At 40.0% G+C, this 20,521-nt stretch overlaps 2 protein-coding genes across 4 annotated transcripts; one reads left to right on the top strand and one right to left on the bottom strand.

Annotated features, from left to right (window-relative positions):
- Positions 1 to 7,301: 7,301 nt before the first annotated feature.
- Positions 7,302 to 15,297, bottom strand: r3hdm4 (R3H domain containing 4). The gene is made up of 8 exons (XM_040033519.1): positions 15,085 to 15,297; positions 13,784 to 13,941; positions 13,364 to 13,485; positions 12,963 to 13,080; positions 12,811 to 12,896; positions 11,005 to 11,090; positions 10,441 to 10,496; positions 7,302 to 9,102 (listed from the first exon to the last, which is right to left on the bottom strand). The coding sequence occupies exons 1-8, from the start codon at positions 15,123 to 15,125 to the stop codon at positions 8,999 to 9,001; spliced, it is 771 nt and encodes a 256-aa protein (XP_039889453.1). The 5' UTR covers positions 15,126 to 15,297; the 3' UTR covers positions 7,302 to 8,998.
- Positions 15,298 to 15,616: 319 nt separating this feature from the next.
- LOC120734593 lies at positions 15,617 to 19,830 on the top strand. Of its 3 annotated transcripts, XR_005696044.1 has the most exons (4): positions 15,617 to 17,039; positions 17,426 to 17,622; positions 17,859 to 18,271; positions 18,654 to 19,830. XR_005696044.1 is itself a non-coding variant. In XM_040033486.1 (3 exons), the coding sequence occupies exons 1-3, from the start codon at positions 16,416 to 16,418 to the stop codon at positions 17,941 to 17,943; spliced, it is 906 nt and encodes a 301-aa protein (XP_039889420.1). In that variant the 5' UTR covers positions 15,617 to 16,415; the 3' UTR covers positions 17,944 to 19,830. The 3 variants fall into 3 exon arrangements, 2 of the variants coding, with proteins under 2 accessions (XP_039889420.1, XP_039889411.1); XM_040033486.1 differs by having other exon boundaries at positions 17,859 to 19,830; XM_040033477.1 differs by lacking the exon at positions 17,859 to 18,271 and having other exon boundaries at positions 18,654 to 19,606.
- The last annotated feature ends 691 nt before the right edge of the window (positions 19,831 to 20,521 follow it).

Below are 20,521 nucleotides of genomic sequence, written 5' to 3'. Positions count from 1 at the left end.
TATTTATAAATTTTAAAGGTGGTTTATGAGATGAATCAACATTAATTTGCTAAATTTAGAACATATTTTAATTACCATATACATTTTTTAATTTAAAAAATTGGTTAACAGTGGGCAACATACTGAACTATGATCTGATACAATACCAAAGTTGGTATCGATATGATCGATATTTGATTGATCATCTCTGTAGCCCACAATGAAACACTGTTTTACTGTTTTGCTGGTACTTGGGATCTAAAATGCCAACGATGTGCATATGATATTTCTTCTACCTTGTATAGTATGCATTTTTGTTGCTAGGTTATGCTGCATCTGTTTATTCCAGCTGTGTCCACTCTGCTTCTGTAAAATTGTGAATTCCCCTTTAATAATTATGGGGCTAATAAGGGATATCTTATCTTACCTTTTATTAATCACTTTTCACAGCGTTTGTCATACTGCAAGGCTTTAATAGATCAGGCTGGAAAAATATCCTGCATTAGTTATTAGAGTCAGTGTTTGTTTGTTTTTTTGCACCTTCAGGCCTCTAAAAAAGGTATCTGACTAGAATAAATGATTAATAAAATGGTAATAAAAAATACAATTGCTCCCAAACAGAGAAAAACAATGAAAATCTTTCTCCAAACACTTTATATAAAGTTTGCAATCAAAACATTATAATGCTCAGTAAAAAAATAAGTTGTGTAAACCTCATTTGTGTTTCCTGTGCTCATTTTTAGGGAGTATCCCAATTCAAAGTGCCCAAAGTGAGCTTTTACGCGAAGCTCGTTTCATTTAGGGTTAATCGAGTCTAATTTGGCTCTATCTTAATCGTTGATGGTTTCATTTTATTTCATGTCGCAACATTCATTTTGAAAATATGAAGGTGGCAAAGTGGTTGAACGTTTTACTTTCACAAGTGTAGCTCTGTAATCTGAATTAGCAAGTTAGACTGAGATAAAAATCGATAATTAGCCCCAAACAGGAGATTGTGCAATACTGTACAACCGCTATTTCGTGTTCTTGTTTTTTGATAGAAGCTTACGCCCCTTTGTCAGCTGGAAACTCTATTTAACTGCATTATTTTAAATGTCTTATATGTTGTCGCATTTAAATGAGGAAATAGTGCACACATCTGTTTCCAAACAAACTTTTCTGTCTCAAAATCCCAAACTTTAGGTGTTACATATCAGTGTGCAGTGTGTAAAAACACGGGAACAGCCTCTAATGTTACAGTTGGGAATGGAGAAATTACAAACCACAATGCCTTCACACAGATTAAACTTGCAAAAAGTGCACAGAAAATAATCCCTTTAGCCACAGGTAAATAATCTGGAGGTCATTTCTGCCCTTTATCTCTGATAGTTTCCAAAAAAGCTCCTGGTTACATCTTTGCTTAAAAAAAAATCATGTGGGAATCAGACAGGTGAATGCTGACTGGCTGATAGCCCGCTGCAGCTGTTAGCTGAAATGTACAGCTCGAGATATTTAAAACAGAAAAGTGATCCCGTGTCTGCCTCATCAGGTGAAATGGGATCCAGGAAAGCAGTTTGCTCATTGCCCCGGTCCCAGAGAGACATGTAATTAAAATCAAATGGGCCCCTGTCGCAATGACAGCTCTAATTTCACACTTGATACCAAAATAATTAAAGAGCCCGAAGCGTTTTCAGTACAAATGAACTGCTGCAGGGGTGTGGTTGGCATGAGGAGCAGCGGCTTTAACAGCAAAATACAAAAACAGTCATTTTGCTTTTAGATATAAATAAACAGCCAGACAAAAGCTTCAGTGACAACAATGGAAGGATTACTTAATGAGAACATGGACACACAGTTCTCACCCTTATATTCTTACATAAACAGAAAATAAGTATTCCTGTTTTCATGTAAATACTGAGTGCTAGGCCTGTGCGCTACTCAGTGTTTGGCATGCAAATATGACAATCGGTTTGGGCTTGTATTTAGATTTAAAGGGTTTAGCCTGGAGGGATCTTATCTCTGACCCATGCTCTCATGATAAACAGCAATAAACTGTGTTTCAGCGTCTTTACGGAAGGCTGCGAAATAAAAAGATGCTCATATTCACTTGCATTTGTTACCCTGTTATCTTCATGTCGGTTACCTTCACGTGCTGCTCTTTGGCAGTTTTACAGCTTTTATTCTGAACATCTTTCTGAAGTGACTGGTTTTTGCTTGTCTTCAGCAGAAACTGGAAACTAATCCAACTTGCTGAATGTATTTACACAGTCTTGTTTGCCTCCAGCGCAGTCTCTTTGTCACAAATGTGAGAAACAAATTAAAAGGTGATCATGCCAAAAGGTAGTGAAAAAAATACAAAATTGTGAAAGCAAAGTGCCAGAAGAGTAAATACATGGTCACAAACTGTGTATCAGGTTAAATTGTCTAAATGAGGGTTATGCTTGTGTTTTACTATAACACCATCTAGTGGAAATCTAGTGCTCATTGTTCTTTGACAAATACTTTTCCAGAAAGGCATCACTGAAAAGAGATCAAGTTGTTATTCTTTGATCTGTTATGTTTTTAAGTTTCTATTTTCTCTGGTGGTTGTTACTAGTTTTGTTGTGGTTACTGCACTTGTGGGAAGTATTAGAGCCCAACTTTGCTGTTCAATTATTTAGTTGTAAAAGGTAAATGATCATAAAATACACTACTGTAGGCCAAAATGCTCCTTCATTAGCTGAAGCTTCTGCGCAACACAAAACCACATGCAGTCAGGCCCTTCAATACTCAAGGTATGAACATATCTTGAGGAGACTGCCATGTCATTGTGATAGACTACAATCAAGAGACATCTTCATGAATGGAAACAGAGAGGCTTCACAACAATTCAGTCTGTCAGTTAGGGTGGGGACAGCTTATGACTTGGGGAGTCATAAGCTGACCAGATAGAGCTTCACAGTGCAAAAGCAACCAGAACTGAAGGCAGGTACAGTAAAGGCCTCGCAAGGGAGGAAACAACATTTGATATCTATGAGTTCTACACTCCAAACAGTCAATTATTAACAATAAAACTTGCTTGTTCAATTCAATTTGAGCCTTTGAAAATGGGGGGATTGTATAAAAATGTCTAAATCCTGAACGAGCATTTTCAAGGATTTCAAGCACCTGTACAAACCCTGTTCAATGTTCACTTGAAAGACCACCTTATAAAGTACTTCTAGCTGAAATGATGAGGACAAAATCCATGCTGCTTGTTATGTGAAAAATCTGAAAGTTGTGGCTGAATAGACAAACACAGTGAAAATCTTCTGAAGTCTCAGTGTTCCCCTGTGTGTTGATGCAGACAGTGTGCACACAGAAGACTCAGTGCCAGTTATCAATTTAGTTATTTATTTTTTGCACTACATTAGATAACATTAAAATAGTGTTTTAAAAAATGACAATAATATTCCCAATTGTGTTATTTTTGTGTTGTAGTCTTTATGAAAACAAACAAACAAACAAACAAACAAACCAAAAAAACCCTACCTCATAATCTTTTGAGTCTGTTATATGGCGGGGTGCTGTGGACACCCAAGTTTCTGAATGCAATAACTCAAGAACGAGACAATGTAGAATTTTTAAATCAATACCATGGTTGCATTTACTGAAAATCTGTAAGGTTTAAATCTCAGGGACCTTGACTTCAAGGTCAGAGCTCAACTTTTCTAAAGAAAAGAGGATTTTCCCATTTATAAAACATGTATGTCTACTAGGAGGCTAAAGGTTTGCACTATATTTAAAAAGAGTTACAAACAACAATTAGATGATGCTTAAAGCTGGTTTATTTAATAAACATCCAGTTTATTTCCAATTTGGATCAAATTAGGTCTGATTGAAGGACTGATGTGATGGTAAGTTGTACGCTGCTCTGCTTTGAATATTGTTAAGAACTTGACACAGAGATTACTTAATGGATTTTATGCAAAATTGTGCCTCAGTTCAAGAACATATTCATCAGTTGTTTTTATCTTTTTAGGCTTTTTTTTTTCCTTTTAAATTTTCACAAGAATTGCTAGTTCCCCTGGAGCAGGGGTCCCCAATCCCAGTCCATGAGGGCCGGTGTCCTGCAGGTTTTAGATCTCACCCTGGGTCAACACACCTGAATCACATGATTAGTTCATTACCAGGCCTCTGGAGAACTTCAAGACACGTTGAGAAGGTAATTTATCCATTTACATCAGCTGTGGTTGATCAAGGACACATCTAAAACCTGCAGGGACACCAGCAATCGTGGACTGGGATTGGGGGCTCCTGCCCTAGAGTTTTGGCCACCCCATCAACTGATTCCCTATGAGCAAGCAATGAGTGACAGTGGGAAGGAAAAACTCCCTTCTAAAAGGAAGAAACCTTCGACAGAACCAGGCTCATAAAGGGACAGCCATCTGCCGCGACTGGTTGGGGTGGGGGGAGTGAAAATTAAAAAAAAAAAAAAAAGCCAAAGTGATCATTATTGGAGCAGCTTAATTAATTCTTGCAATGATATCTGCTGTTAATGCCTTTTTCCAATCCCTGTTTGTGTTTTTGTCATTTTTGTCTGGGGTTGAAGCAATGCTGGAGATTGATTCTCTGTGATCTTTCTGTTTTGAAGACTGCTGAGAGATCACAAGGTTTTGTCCTCCTGTGATACTCAGTGCAGGCCTGGGTTGAAAAAGGGATGGTGGAGAACCTCTGAGGGTGTTATGCACTGGTTTGGATCCAAGGCCAACATCTGTTTGATTAGGCTGACAGATAAATGTTGGATATTTCCCCGACAGCTAACGTTCAGTAGTCGTTTGAGTTCATCGAGACAGTTAAGTCTTATGTATCGAGTGTCCTTGGACTGATAATTTGTCTCATCTTGAAATTGTCTTTCAGTCTTAAATGTCCAGCGCTGTTCGTTGTAGTTTTCTTTTATGAAATACAGGGAGTGCAGAATTATTAGGCAAATGAGTATTTTGTCCACATCATCCTCTTCATGCATGTTGTCTTACTCCAAGCTGTATAGGCTCGAAAGCCTACTACCAATTAAGCATATTAGGTGATGTGCATCTCTGTAATGAGAAGGGGTGTGGTCTAAAGACATCAACACCCTATATCAGGTGTGCATAATTATTAGGCAACGTCCTTTCCTTTGGCAAAATGGGTCAAAAGAAGGACTTGACAGGCTCAGTATAGTCAAAAATAGTGAGATATCTTGCAGAGGGATGCAGCAGTCTCAAAATTGCAAAGCTTCTGAAGCGTGATCATCGAACAATCAAGCGTTTCGTTCAAAATAGTCAACAGGGTCGCAAGAAGTGTGTGGAAAAACCAAGGCGCAAAATAACTGCCCATGAACTGAGAAAAGTCAAGCGTGCAGCTGCCAAGATGCCACTTGCCACCAGTTTGGCCATATTTCAGAGCTGCAACATCACTGGAGTGCCCAAAAGCACAAGGTGTGCAATACTCAGAGACATGGCCAAGGTAAGAAAGGCTGAAAGACGACCACCACTGAACAAGACACGCAAGCTGAAACATCAAGACTGGGCCAAGAAATATCTCAAGACTGGTTTTTCTAAGGTTTTATGGACTGATGAAATGAGAGTGAGTCTTGATGGGCCAGATGGATGGGCCCGTGGCTGGATTGGTAAAGGGCAGAGAGCTCCAGTCCGACTCAGACGCCAGCAAGGTGGAGGTGGAGTACTGGTTTGGGCTGGTATCATCAAAGATGAGCTTGTGGGGCCTTTTCGGGTTGAGGATGGAGTCAAGCTCAACTCCCAGTCCTACTGCCAGTTTCTGGAAGACACCTTCTTCAAGCAGTGGTACAGGAAGAAGTCTGCACACACAGATATCCCCCTAAAATAGCTAAAACTAAAAACAAACTAAAAACTACTTCCAAAAACATTCAGCTTTGATATTAATGAGTTTTTTGGGTTCATTGAGAACATGGTTGTTGTTCAATAATAAAATTATTCCTCAAAAATACAACTTGCCTAATAATTCTGCACTCCCTGTAGTTATCAGTGTATGAGCCAGAGTCTAAAACATGATCTGGTGGCTGTCCCTGGGTCTGTATGATGAATTTCAAAACATCATAATTGTTTCTCGCAGGGTAGAAAGGAAGCCCTGTAGCAAGCTCCACAGCTACCAGCCCCAGGGACCACATGTCTGTTGCTTCATTAAATAGACTACCAATCATAACCTCGGGTGCTCTATAACCAACCGTCCCCACACAGTCACCAGGAATCACTGTAGATGCAGGGACATGCAAAGCCAAAGTCTATAAGTTTGACTTTGATGGGACACTCATAGCAGTCCACAACCATTATGTTTCCAGGTTTGAGGTCAGCATGCACTATTCCCAAAGAACCCAGGTGGAACAGAGCATTTGCGAGCCGAAATAACATTGTCCTGATTTCTCCTATTGGGAGAACCCGGTTCCCCCGGTCCCGCATGTACTGCCACAGGCTTTGATCGAGGAGTTCAAAATTTAAGCAGATGCGGTGACCTTCAACAAAAAAGTCGTTCCATTGAACAATGTTGCATCTATCAGCATCCAAGCCTCGTAGCTGCTCCAGGATGAAAATTTCCATTTTTGCCTGTTGCAGAATTTCATTGTTTCTCTTGTTGACTTTAATAGCAACAACTTCGTTGGTTTTTGTATTGCGACATTTGGTTACAATACCAAAGCGCCCTTCTCCAAGGAAACCCTCGACCTCGTAGTGATCTCCCAAAAGGGTCCCTTTAGATATTTCAAGATCATCTTTAGAGGAGGATGGGTTGGCTGATGCGTTGACGTATTCTTGTTGAGAAAATTCTTCCGAGTTTTGGGAACTGCAACTGATTTTCTGCGTTCTTTCTCTTTTGCAACTTGAAGGCTGCTGAGAGACCACAAGGTTTTGTCCCCCTGTGCTACTCATGTCAGTGCAGGGAGAACTCTTAAGAGAGGCCAGGATTGAAAAAGGGGTGGTGGAGAACAGCTGACCTGTTAAATGTACAAATATATATTTGTATAAAATCTTTTTATATGTGATTTACGTATTTAATTTTCTTTATACAAAGTTTCATCAAGATTGCTCTTCTCATCCAGAAGGAATTAAGGAACACATACATAAAACTTTTATACTATGATGATTACCCTTAGAAAAGTGGTCCAAAGGCATAATGTTGCATGATGATATTTCAGTTTAAACATGGATAAAAAAGGATATTAATCTCACACAGATTTGGTTGTTGAACTGGAGCAATGATGCTGGAGAAGAGCTGTTAGCCTTCGCGTATACCTGTGCTGTTAGGCCAGCAGAAGGAGAACAATCTCAAGAATAAAACTAGGTCTGATTTTAAGTCAATATTACAAATGTGAATGAACACTTTAACTTCCATTTATTTAAAGCACTTACACAGATTTTGTTTTCAGCATTCTGACGATAATAAAATGAGAAAATGGAAAAAAAAAACTTAAATCATTTAATAGTTGCAGCGATACTTATAAATATGCACACATACACAAAGATTTTTCAGTTTATTGTATAAAGCTCTCAAACTTTTTGGGCATTTTCAATTCAAATGTTGGCACAAGTCAATTAAATGTAACATGATTGGCACAATTATGTGTACATGTAATGGAAAATTTGACAGGGCCCCAAGGTGAACATAATTCAAAAACAGACTGGGCTCTACACAGTACACAGAAATGAGCACTACATGACATTCAGAGTGACAAGTCAAAAGCCTGAGAAGTTGGATTTTCACACGCACACTTTGGTTGTTGACAAAATGCACCAACAGGTCAAGTTTTGTTACTCTGCTGCCGTCATTATAAAAAGAAAACAGAAATAAAGTCTCTTTTTCCTTAAATAACCTGGATACATGTTTCCAAAACCCAAGTACAGTACAAAGTAGAAAATTGTACAGAGAAAACATAGAAACTGTGTTCATAAGGCAGAAGTATTTTCCAGGGATGCAAATACTGAGATTTAACATACCTGAGAGTCAAAGCTCAGCAGGTTTTATCCCCCCATTTACTGTAGGTACAGTATACATTGAATCCGTGTTAGCAGTTAAAAGCTGTGTGTTCATGTAAACCGAGAGAGCACTCTGTACGTTGATGCACCAAAACATAGAATAATATAGTTTCTTATCCTAAATATTGGCTATTACTGACATAACACTGACAGTGTGCAGTGACAGCAGCAGTCTGTCAGCATCTATGCTCGATCTGCTGCACATTCAGAAAACTGAACCTAATGCCCACATGGCACACACATGCACTGGAAGCAGAACTCATAAAGCCGCTACTCAGCTGTCACAAAAGATGCCTCTGATTGAACTGTAAGGGTTTCTCAGACCCACCTCAAAGCCTCAATCTGCCTCTAAATAATACACACAATAGAAAGAGAGTAACTATAATTTGCAAGTAGCAATGAAAGAGGTGTACTTTCTTGTGAGTAATAAAGAGATTAAAATTCATGCTTCATGCAGGCTACTGTTTCAGGCGGTGATGCATTTCATTTAAGAACGGTCCTAAAACCTTCACACACACAGCGCTGCAGACTACTCACAGACCTTACACAGTATGCTTTCTATTACTTTCAGGACTTACTGCTGTAATTTACTGTGCCTGTTTTGTCAAGTGTTAAGTCCACTGTTAGTAAAATTCAGCAGCTGGATTTCCTGTGCTGCTTGTACACACACCGTGGGGTAGAAAATGTAACGGTGTGACAGGAGAGGTCAAGTTACCAACCTCAAACAGGTATCAGTTTGTAAGCCTCAGATGGGACTTTGTATTCAGACCCTGCTTTGCTGAGCTGTATACTCACTACATATTACCCAACCTACAGTTTAAAATTCAACTTTAAGCACGAACTAACCTAGCTAACGCTCCAGTGATCGATTCTGTTGCGTTTTTGGATCTAGTTTATGGAAAATTGACAGAGAGAAAGAGAAGCAGACATTTGAGCTGGGTGGTTATTACAAACAACGTGTGAAGACTGCACATCATATCTACATTTCAGAGCTCTGTCTGCAGCAGGAAGTACCAGAAATGGGCGTGGTCCTGTCCTCAACTCATCTGCTCCAGGTAGGCAGACAGCAGGAGTCCAGGAGGCAGGAACTCTTCTTGCTTGTTCACCACTTCAGTCTGACGTAAGCCATTGTAGTCGCTGCCTGGAGGCCCAACAAGCGAGAAATAGACTTTGATCACTGTGATGTGACTGAAACAAACTAAACTGGCTTAGCAGGTGCAGCCAGGATTGGATAAGTAGGATTATAATAATAAATAATAATGGATTGCATTTATATAGCGCTTTTCGGGACCCCTCAAAGCGCTTTACAATTCCACTATTCATTCACTCTCACATTCATACACTTATGTAAAGACAGAAGCATTTGTAATGATAAAAACTCAAAATCTTCCAATTTTAATGAGATGAAAAGATGATACATGCCAGTAAGTTTTGGGGTTTTTTTTGTAAAAAATACATTGCGTTTTTCTTTTGTTGGTATTTTTTATTTCGTGAAGACGCTGTTCAAAAATTCTGTACATTTAAGAACACACAAAGTGGCTTTAAACTTGAAGTACGAGTGTAAATACTTGCAACTGTAACACTCCCAACAACAAGGAAATTTGCTGTTAAATTCCATGTCTGTTCAGACTCAGAGCACACATATGTAGTGAAGACTCAAGGATTTTAACAGGCAGACACCAGACTAGTGTCACCAACTCTGTAATATAGTCTCCTTTTTGGCATTAACGTCAGAAACGTGTTAGCGCTGAGTGTTTAGTTTCACCGTATTGTTTAAATCAGCATATGAATTCTTGAGTTATAATTATAGCTTAAATCTGCATAAACAGGAATTCATATTCACCACTTATATTCAGTACATCTGACTATGAGCAGCAGATTAAGTAAAAAAACAAAAAAACAAAAAACACGATTGGCTCCAGGTGTCCATGAGTTATTCCAGCTGAGTACAACTAATTATGAATTAAGAATATTTCTTTTTCAAAAGCCCGACTTACTTGTTTGCTTAAAAACAAATTACCCCCCCTCAAAAAGAAAATTCAAATATTAACATGTTTTGTTTGTTTAAAACTAATATCATTATGAAACACTGTTTTCTGCTGTACTGTCACTTTGTGGTTGGTTAAATATTGTATTCAACATGAGGAATAGGGGCCCGGTATGCCTACACCCTCTCTCTTAGAAATATATATATATATTTTTTTTTAAATACTGTTTGCTTTGTTGCAATCAGACAGAAATAAAATGAGTGAATGAGAAGCTCATAGGTTGACACAGGCGCTCAGCGACCTTCCCTTTACACAGTAATATAACGAGCTGAAATAACCAATCGGCTGAGTCGAACCTTTACTGCAAAGAGACACGCCACAGAAGAGTTGTGCTCATCGACACAGACAGACTCAGACTGCAACATGTTGGCAATCTACCATCCTAACTTTACCCTAGTGTGACTGAGCCATTATGCATTATTGCCACTCACTTGCAGAGACGAGGTCCATATACTGGCAGATGGCGTGAAGCAGCAGCCTCTCAAAGCTGATTGACGAACACAAACAACAGAAATGTGACAGTTATTAACCCACTTGATTCAAACTGACTACGTTTGTGTAGTGTACAAATTTCCCCGCACATCTCGACAAAGGGAGACTGTGTATTCACCACCGGCTGTAAGCTATTTTCTCCTGTTCCTGTTGTGTTCCTGTCGCTATGGTGACAGACGATAAAGACTTGATGCAATCTAATACAGCAGGTTTACCTGCATGTTTTCAACCTGCATGTTTGTCAGAACAATCCAAACAGCAGCATTGTTGAGATGAGATTAATTAACACATTAATGAGGTGCCAAAGCAATGCACTGAGGATCACTAGGTTGTAATTTGCTCAGATTTTACTTGACAAATGACATTCCACTGAGCTCTCCAGACCACTTCCCACAGGTGTAATTCCACTGTCCATTATCAAAGTCTAACCAATTAAAGACTAAAGTGAATGAAAAGCTTTTGAAGAAGCACAGACACACCAACTGAAAGAAGAGGATTTCTACCTGCTGCTGAGGTTGGTTGTGTAAACTGAGTGAGGTTGAGCATTGAAGAAGCTCAGAAGGTTTTCCTCCAGAACTTCCAGCGTTCCCTGAGAGAAGCAGAAACCACAGATCTCACAAAATTCATAGTTTGTGTTTGGGAAAAATACTAAACTTCAGCAGGCGATCTCAGGGAGTCCTGCTCTCATGTCCCTGCGCATCATCTTTGTCCCTGATAATGATTAGGAGTATCTTATAATTTCTGATTTTCTTCAGTGTTTCATTGGGCACATTCATACAACAGAAGGCTAATGAACATCCTCTTTTTCACAAATTTCAAACATTATATAAAACATAAAAAATAGGAAGATTAATCAATGAGGAAATAACTCTTGCAGCACGAAGCCACAAGCAGATGGGTCTATTAAGAGGACCTGCCAGTGGTGGTTAAGAGATAACTGGCTCTGCATAAAACTAACATGAGTTGAACTTACTATTGGGGCTGGGCGATATGGCCTAAAATCCATATCACGGTATAATTTGAAGCATGTGCGGTAATGATATATATCACGATATATTCTTTTCTTCTGTATAACGTATTTTACACACTATAAGGCACACTTAAAATCCTTTAATTTTCTCAAAAATCGACAGTGTGCCTTATGTATGAATTCTGGTTGTGCTTACTGACCTCAAACAGATTTTATGTGGTACACGACGCGCAGAAATCTGTCAAAAAATGTTTTAGTACGACTTTGGTAAGTTATAAAGCCGCACCGCCTGATGGATTGTCGGAGCATTATGGCTACCGTAGTCAGGAGCCTCGCGGAGTAATCTGGGTCCAAAACTCCGTCTGGTTCAGGTCCCAAAGTCAAACGATCACTGCGGCATCACTGAGAGTTAAAAACTGTCTAAATTCTTTCATCTTTAATAAAATGATCAGCGTTGCTGCTTTATTAGGTGTAACAATTAAGTTTAATATCCAGGCATCCATGAAAACAGAATTTATTAAATTCAACGGAGTTGGAAGTTAGCTTGCTAGTTTTCACCTAAACATGATACACCATGTTCTGACTGAGAGATTTCTGAAAGAATTAAAACGTACAGCTCTGCTATCACTTCCAACATAAATCAAGACAGAAAACTAAACAGCAGTGACGTTTGTAGGGTTACTGAAGTTGGGCAAGCTGGTATATAATGATGTGCTATGTAATCGATCGCTAGCAAAACAGCTATGTTAGCATATCATTAGCACAGTGAAGCTAAAGGATGAACGCTAACTTTTTTCCACTCGATAAAAGTTAACATGAGGGTTTCTGGTGGTTAAGGACAAATGCAATTGCATAGCAGGATGCTATAAACGGACTAAACTTCAGTCAGGAGAACAACTGAGATAATCCATCCACAATATGAGGTTAGTCATTAATATACTGCAACAACATGGGAATAGAACAGCTGCGAGAGAATTCAGCATTAATGAATCAATGGTACGGAAGTGGAGAAAGCGCAGTTTTTGGCTTTCCTCATATTCCAAAAGTGCTTCGTCTCTTTGCTATTACTGTTCCCCGGCATAATTTGCAGATGATGTTGTTTGCAGCCGCTGCAATGCTTTTGACCAAAACAGGCGCAGCTTGTTGACACCAACAAAATGTGCTATCGCGGTAGAGCGGTTTAGTCAAAATCTCTACCGTTGGCCAAATTAATATCGTTTCTACCGTATACCGTTTATACCGCCCACCCCTACTTACTATAAAGACAACGACTTCAAATACATGAGTGATGCAATCACTGACCAAACAGTGAGAGATTTGAAGCAGAGAAGACACTCACCATGGGGATCTGTTTCCGCCTCAGAGTTGCTCGCAACCTGCGATCGATTCTCTGGAAGCAGTCCTGAGCAGTGAAGGCAGGATTTACTGCAGAGAGAGACGACAAAGTCAGACAAACAGCTTCACTTTAAAGGCTCAAAGGGTGAGACTCACCATTCCTCTGGTCTTTGAGGAGCTGGTTGGTGTTTTTCTTCTTGGCCTCCTCCAGCTCCAACAGAGAGAGCAGCCTCTCCTGCTCCTCACCAGAGCAATTCATGAAGTCGTTCCACGGCTAAAACAACAACAAGACAAGAAATGACATTAGTCAGCGTTCCTGATCTTTCTAGGTGGTCTTCAAAACCCCGTGCCCTGTGAGACCTCGCACAAGCCAAACCACACAGTTTACATTTCTTTGGACACACAAACACGGTTTTTGAGCAGCAGTTTCCTGTGGGACCTCTCAGGTAAATATTTGCGCACACAGTACATAAAATTTGAGAACATGACACGGTGAAATTATAAATCTTTTGTTAAGCCGTTCGCACTTTTGCAACAAATGCCACTAATTTGTGTACCTCTACATAGTTTCCATTGGTGCAGACTTCATAGAAGATGGATGGGATGGCTGGGTTGCTGCAAACCTCCAGATCGTCTTTGGAGCACTCATCTTTCTCAAGGAGATTAGCAAGGTAGCGTGCTAATTTTCAAAGGAGAAGATTAGAGAGAGATAAATGAGCAAAGCAATGACAGGTTTATGACTTTATAACTAATGTAAACGTTTTTCTCATCCTCTAAGGTATTGAAGCCACTAACGTCAGAATTCTTTGTAAAAATGTTGCCCAGCAGCCTCGGGAGCCTCAAATACATCCTATAAAACATTTTGAACTTGCACACAGAGACTCTTCCCCCAAGTAATCCTTTCAATGCTTTCCCAGCATTGCTCAGCCTGCAGTCTCTGACGCCGTTCTTTTAATTTACGTAAAATGAGAGCTTACTGTTCTCCTGTCGGCGGAGGCTCTTCTTGCCTTTGGCCCTGGGTGTGAGGTCAGAGTTGCGGATGGCTTGGTTGATATAGAACTGTTTCTTTTTGGTGGGTGACACTCGCTTGGCAGGAGAGCTAGGCAATGAGGTGCATTTACGCTCCTCTACCAGGCTGGAAAAACAGAGCACAGTGGATCAGTTTAGTGAGTTTGAGTTGATATATCTTTCAGAAGAATTTCCAGCTTCCAATCTCAAAATCTGATTGAGTTGTTGGAATTTCAAGGGAATCAAGTCAGCTTACTTGTTCCTCAAGCTGCTTTATTTAAACCTATCCAACTGCTCAGATGTGAAGGTAAAAGCAAGGTGTACCCTGTAACAGGCCCGGTTCACAGAAGCCCTTAGCAGGATAAACACATATAACTGACTATTTACTTATTTATTGTGTTACAGCCTTTCCTGCACAACACCTGGTAAAGGTGCACAATAATAATTTCACCCTGAAACGACATGTAATAACAGCTGTAGTAAAAATCTATTGAAATACGCATATTTACATGGATGGCCATGTAATCACCTTATCTGAGGAATAAATAAGACGAAAGCATATAGATGACATTTATCCTACTAAAACTGAAAATACACCCATGAAAGCTGCAGATTTTTTCCTCCTTTGGTTTCTCTGTGTAACTGGGTCAGAACAGAGCAGAGCATCCCACAGCAGCTTCAGATGTAGGTCAGTGGGTGTCTGTGTGGACCGCCTCTGCTGGAGCTTCTTCCTGTGAGCTCAGTTGTCAACATGCTGATGCCATTTTTAGCCTGAGCTCTGCAGGTTATTAGCAACATAATATGATGTAATCTGTGCCTGGACTATTTAGGTTCGCCCATTCTCTCCCTCTGGCATCCAAACCTTAGTTTAATAAGTAAGACCTAACGAAACATGTTTCAATGCAACCTTAAAAACGCGTATTAGTTATTATGGTCGGTGTTGCGATTTCTGGCTTAAAACAGGATTTTGAATATTAGAACCGCCTCTCACCTTTAGACTCCGCTACAGGAAGGCTAGTTAGGTGCTAAAAGGCTAACAAGGACAAGTGTTTAAATTGCCCTTTAACTCTTAAATAACCAAAACCAACTACAGAGTGTATTGAAATTTTTATGTGCAGGAAACGTTGCAGGATTTCAGCTGAACTAAAACAAGCAACGACTCCTGAAAATAAACCTAGCTATTTATGTTAATATGACTTATTTTACCGGCTAATAGCTAGCCAGCCAGCTAACGAAACAGACTCGTATTCTTGTTTTTTTTTTTACTCACATATAATCCTGTTCTTCATTGCTATTTGTCAAAACGACCATCTTATTCCAGAAAAAATAGGCGGAAAGATCCCACTGTCGGTATCTTTACAGATCGAGAACAAAATAAATCAATACAGTTGACACAAGAAATATAAAAACCGGACAGATTATCAGGTGAGCAGCTAGCTGCTGACTGCTAGCTTGACAGTAGGCTGTTGTCTTTTCCACAAACAAAGAGAGGAAAACACTGAGAGCACTCACTCCGTCCATAGTTTGTAGTCTCACATGACTATAAATGAATACAATACATTTGGAGCAGCGGTCCCCAACCTTTTTTGCGCCACGGACCGGTTTATGTCCGACAATATTTTCATGGACCGGCCTTTAAGGTGTCGCGGATAAATACAACAAAATAAAACTAGTACCGGTACCGAAAAAAGAAAATTTATTCATAACACACGTGAAAAGACCAAGGAAAACCGAGTAAACGATAAAAACAATAATAAAATAACGCTGAAAACCGATAAAAACCCTGAAAACTATACATTTCACACCTGAGCCTCAACTCTCGCGGCCCGGTACCAAACAACTCACGGACCGGTACCGGTCCGAGGCCCGGGGGTTGGGGACCGCTGATTTGGAGGACAAATCCTTCATAACACAAGACTTCAGGATGAATGATAAAACATGGACCATGAATTTGTTTGGAAACATTTTATTTTTGACTATTACTAAAACATTCGTTGATGCAATAGAGTGTAGAAATAAGCTAAATTTATCATTGTCCAGTGAGTATCTGTTTAAAACTGAAGCATTCACTTTAACCTAAAGGTTATAATTTTAAGTGCATATGATTCTTAACAAAGACATTTGAAAGCAGCTGAAAAAAAGCCTTCAGATTTATTTCTAAGAAAATGGTTTGATGTTGTTGTTGTTTTTAAACGTCTCCTTAGTGGGTCATTTTGCATCTTTCTCATAGACGATCTTTGCTCCACCTCAGCAAACAAGAATTCCTGTCATAATTTCTGTAAGCGCCTCCATCATCTGTAAAACCCTCCATGTTGGAGAGCTTTGAGCTCAGGCATTATTCCTGCTTTGACTTTGGTTTCTTTCTTCTTAAAGTTCAGGTGACAGCAGTTTGTGTGCTCGTTACCATAACAGCAGAATTAATGGGCCAGCCACAGAGACCTCCAATTGTTCTCAGTATTTCCCACTGCTGCTGGAGAGAGAGGAGTTCAGCCTGACAGATCAGAGAGGGAAGCTTTTTATGCAATAAAGTTTTGTGGGATATGTCTGAATAATTTCATAGGAGGTGGTCAAAGGTGTTTTTATGTATATTTATTAAGTGAGATGGGGAAAGAGAACAACACAGTGATAGTAAAACTAGAACCAGGTTTCCCACTAAATATAGAAGCAAAGAAGCAATTTCCCAGGATGAGCACAGTGAAGTCAAAGAAGAGGATAAAGAAGATCACATCGGACAGCAGGTCCACCACAGATAAGGACGGGACTACATGTGAGATATCAGGGAACATAATGAGGCTTTGTGTCAACTTAATGCCGGTTTTGACCTTGGCTAAGGAGACTGAGCAGGAGGAGGAAGACGAGAAAGAAGAAAGCAACACCTCCATGAGTCGACAGGAAACAGAAACCAGCAGCAGAGACCCATCTGTCAGCAAACTAGTGGAACAGAAACAAAACGCAATTGACCTCCAGTCAGGATTAACCTCAGAGAGAACAACCAAAGCAAGACTCTCACTGACTTCTCCATTTCTGCCGCCGCCTATAAGCGAACCAAAACCATTTGATCAGAGCTCAGGCTGTCTCACTCCTCTGCCTGCCATCACTGTGCATCAACAAGCAACAACCAGCTCTGCAAAGCTTGGAGCAGAAGGCTATGGAGGCAGTGGAGCAGTTACAGCGCAGGCTTCAGACATCAGGCCCTGGATAGACAATCCCCTGTTCTCCAAGAGTGTGAGTTAGTTTCAGATCCATTCACTGGGACATTTTCTGAACATAGTGGTTCCTGTCCTTGATGGAAGTGTATTAAACATTAAAGAGGCAGTCTACTGATTTAGCACAGGTGAAGGGTTGAGGGGGAGCACCTCTCAGTCTGTAGAAATAGTAGATGTTGAGCATCAGAAAAGAAACGCAGCATGTAGCAAGCTGGGACAATGTCTAAAAGAAGTTGGCAGTTTAAAGATTGGATTGTGGGAAATGTAGGCTTCCAGTCAGGGCTTATTTAGCATGAGCATATGCCCATCTTTATATGGGACTGCACAGCATTTTTATTCTTTGTCCCTCCCGCCCCACAGCTTCAGACATTGTCCCATATTTTGAGTTTGTTCTTTTCCGTGCAGAGATCGGCTGAGGTTCAGCTTCCTGACATCACCTTGTCCAGCCTGAATGCACTGCTGCAAACTGTCACATACAGACTGAGGAAGAAGAGGAGAGGGGCCGAGGAAGGACTATGGAGACAAGACCGGACTGATCAGCTCCTCGTGGCCTTTACAGATCAGAGCAGTGTCGGGCAGCAGGATGGGAAGCGGAGCAGCGTGTATGTTTCATGGATGTTACAGTTTCCGTTAATCTTCAGGGACAGCAGTCTGTCCAGTTAGATAGCAGCAACAATAAGACAATAAGGGGATGTGTTTGTAGGGGATTTTCTCTAGTTTTTCCTCTACTTTATAATTTCATGTCCTTGTCACTAGTGGTAGCATGAGACAGTACCTACACATGTAGTCAAACTCCTTCAAGATGTGGTCAGAGGTTTTGCTGTCTCTCTCAATACAGTTTCAAGACTGAAGGAAATACCAGGAGATGGGCCTTCGCACAAGGAGAGCTGGACAGGGCAGCAGAAGGGCAGACTATTGTCTGAAGTGGGACAGCACTGCCACAGCCCCACAGAATGACCTCCAGTGGGGCTGTTCACGGGCAGATTTTTCATCAAACTGCCAGAAATGCAGTCCACGGGGCCCTGATGTCCTGTTCTCACAGTCTAGCACCCTGCAGCTTGACTGGCCTTCATCAACGATATGCCTGCTCAGGCCATTACTGACCCACTGTAAACCCGGGACTGCTGGATGATGTTCCTTCAGGTCCCGCTGAAGGACATCAGGAGGTCACGGCATCCTCATGGAGTTGCTTTCATTTGTACCAAACCAGGAGGATTCACAGTGGTTTCTGCTTCCTAACTGGACACACTGGTATCCCTGAAATTTAACTGATTCTGTGTCACACTGTGATGATCGAGCATTCCCTTAATTTTTTTTTATTAAATATACTTTATTTACCCCAAGAAGTATAGGGATGTCTTCTAAATGCTGATATTTATTTGTGTCGATTATTTCTTTAAGAAAATTATTTTTTTTACTGACTTCAGTAGTACGTAATCCACAGGAGCTGTTGACAGTCAGTGACACATAAAATCATGTCAGTTAGTTAAATTTAGTGTTAATACTCCAAGCTGAACTGAACAAATATTATCACAAGAGCAAGTTTTATGCAGGTTTCGTGTGTGTACACGTAAATATCTACACCAAATAAACGGTAAAATTTGATTCTACATTTTTTTCTCCTTTAAAACAGACGAGCTGGAAAAGACAGATCACCTGGTGCCTGCAGGGTAAACAGACAGATGAGCCTCCCTCCACTTCATCCTGCACCCAAAGCGCCTCTCATCTTCCTCAGGATGGTGCAGCCAAACCACCTGACTGCTCAGATGCCGCAGTGACTCAACAACCACACATAACTTGCAGATATTTTTAATTTTTTCAGAACAACAGACATTCTTTTAAGCTACCATACTTCAAGGAAATAACGTACATCTTACAGCTGATATTCAAGTAGAACAGCATATTCATTCCAAAATGAGACATCCAGCTTACAGTTTCAGTTCTGCAGTATTTCAGGGCATTTTAGTATAATTGTTGATCTTTTATTAAACATTTTCTGCCTTTTTTCCAGAGTTAGACAGGAAATATAAGAGAGGGAGCTGGGAAATTACAGCATGCAGCTGTAGAAGCCTTTAAGGTTACACTACATGGACAAAAGTATTGGGAGTAAGTCTGTACTGTTGAATTAAAGCAGCTAGCATGCCGTCTGTCTTTACAAAGATTCCCGAAAGAATGTGCTGTTGGAGAGAGCTCACTGAAATTGAGCTCGGTGCAGTAACAGGACGCCACAGCCGCAGTTTGTGACATTTCTTCTCTCATAGATATCCCACAATCAGCTGTAAGTGGAGGAAGTGTTTGAGAATGACAGAAGGTCAAACTCCAAACATGGCTTTGGTTTCCTTGGCTGCTCCACTACTTTTATCCATGTAGTGCACGTGTGTTAATCACTCACCCATCCAGCTGCCCCACATTGTTAAAAACAGGTTGCATTTTGGAATGAAATCCTTCTGATATGTCAGGTTTGTCTCATGCATATATATATATATATAAAATGCCATTACAGTACGGTAACATTCAGCAGCCAGTGTGTCGTTTGTTAGAAAGAAACAAACACATAGTTCAGAATAAAAACAGTTGTTGACTGAAGGCAATGTTTTTGTCTCACTGATTGCTCTGTTTTGTTAAATATTACTTCTTTGATTGAACGTGGAAATTTTGGCATGTTTGACATGAATTTAACGTCTACAGTGACACCTGTGTATCTCATTTATCACGAGGTTTCCAGCTCTTTTAAGGAAAAGCAAGCAAAGTTAAGAACCCCCCCCCCCCAATTCATAAATAATAAGATTAGTCTGCATAATAAAAATTTGGATAAATAAAAAACATTCAGATAAGATATAATAAAGTTGTTTTTTACAAAACAATAAGAGGTAAATTCTCTCCTCAAAAGAGATACTGTATAGTCCTGAAACAATCCGCCACTCAAATGCCCTCTAACCTATAAAACCACCTTAAGAATTAACATAAAACATACAGTCTGAATATTTCAGTATTCAGAATGAAAGAATGCTTTTTGTAAAACAAAGATGAGGTTGTAATAGGTCTAATGACTGAATCCTGAGCTACACTGCTCACTGGTTTAGCAGCGACCCCTGCATAACATTCATTCAGGACAAATAAACCAATGAGGAGTGATGACACTGACACAGAAAGAGAAAACACAGTGTAAGACTAATCAACCCATATACAGCTGGTAAAATAAGTTCTGAACGTGTCGCCAATTTTTGAAGTAAATCTATTTCTAAAGGTGCTATCGGCATGAAATCCTCACCAGATGTCAGTAACAACCCATCCAATCCACACATGCAAATAAATCAAACCACAGATGATAATAAATCAAGTTAATAATAAATTAAGTGTAATAATGAGAAATGACACAGGGAAAAAGTAGATGCAAAAGGCAAAAGTCATGACATCACCTGAAATCAGTCATTAGTAATTTGCCACTTAGTGCAAATGAATATCAGCTGGTTCAGTTCTAACTGATGGCCTATAAAATGT

Source organism: Simochromis diagramma, unplaced genomic scaffold (genome assembly GCF_900408965.1).
Source record: "Simochromis diagramma unplaced genomic scaffold, fSimDia1.1 OVJJ01000334.1, whole genome shotgun sequence".
NCBI lineage: Eukaryota > Metazoa > Chordata > Actinopteri > Cichliformes > Cichlidae > Simochromis > Simochromis diagramma.
This window is presented reverse-complemented; position numbering and strand designations above follow the sequence as displayed.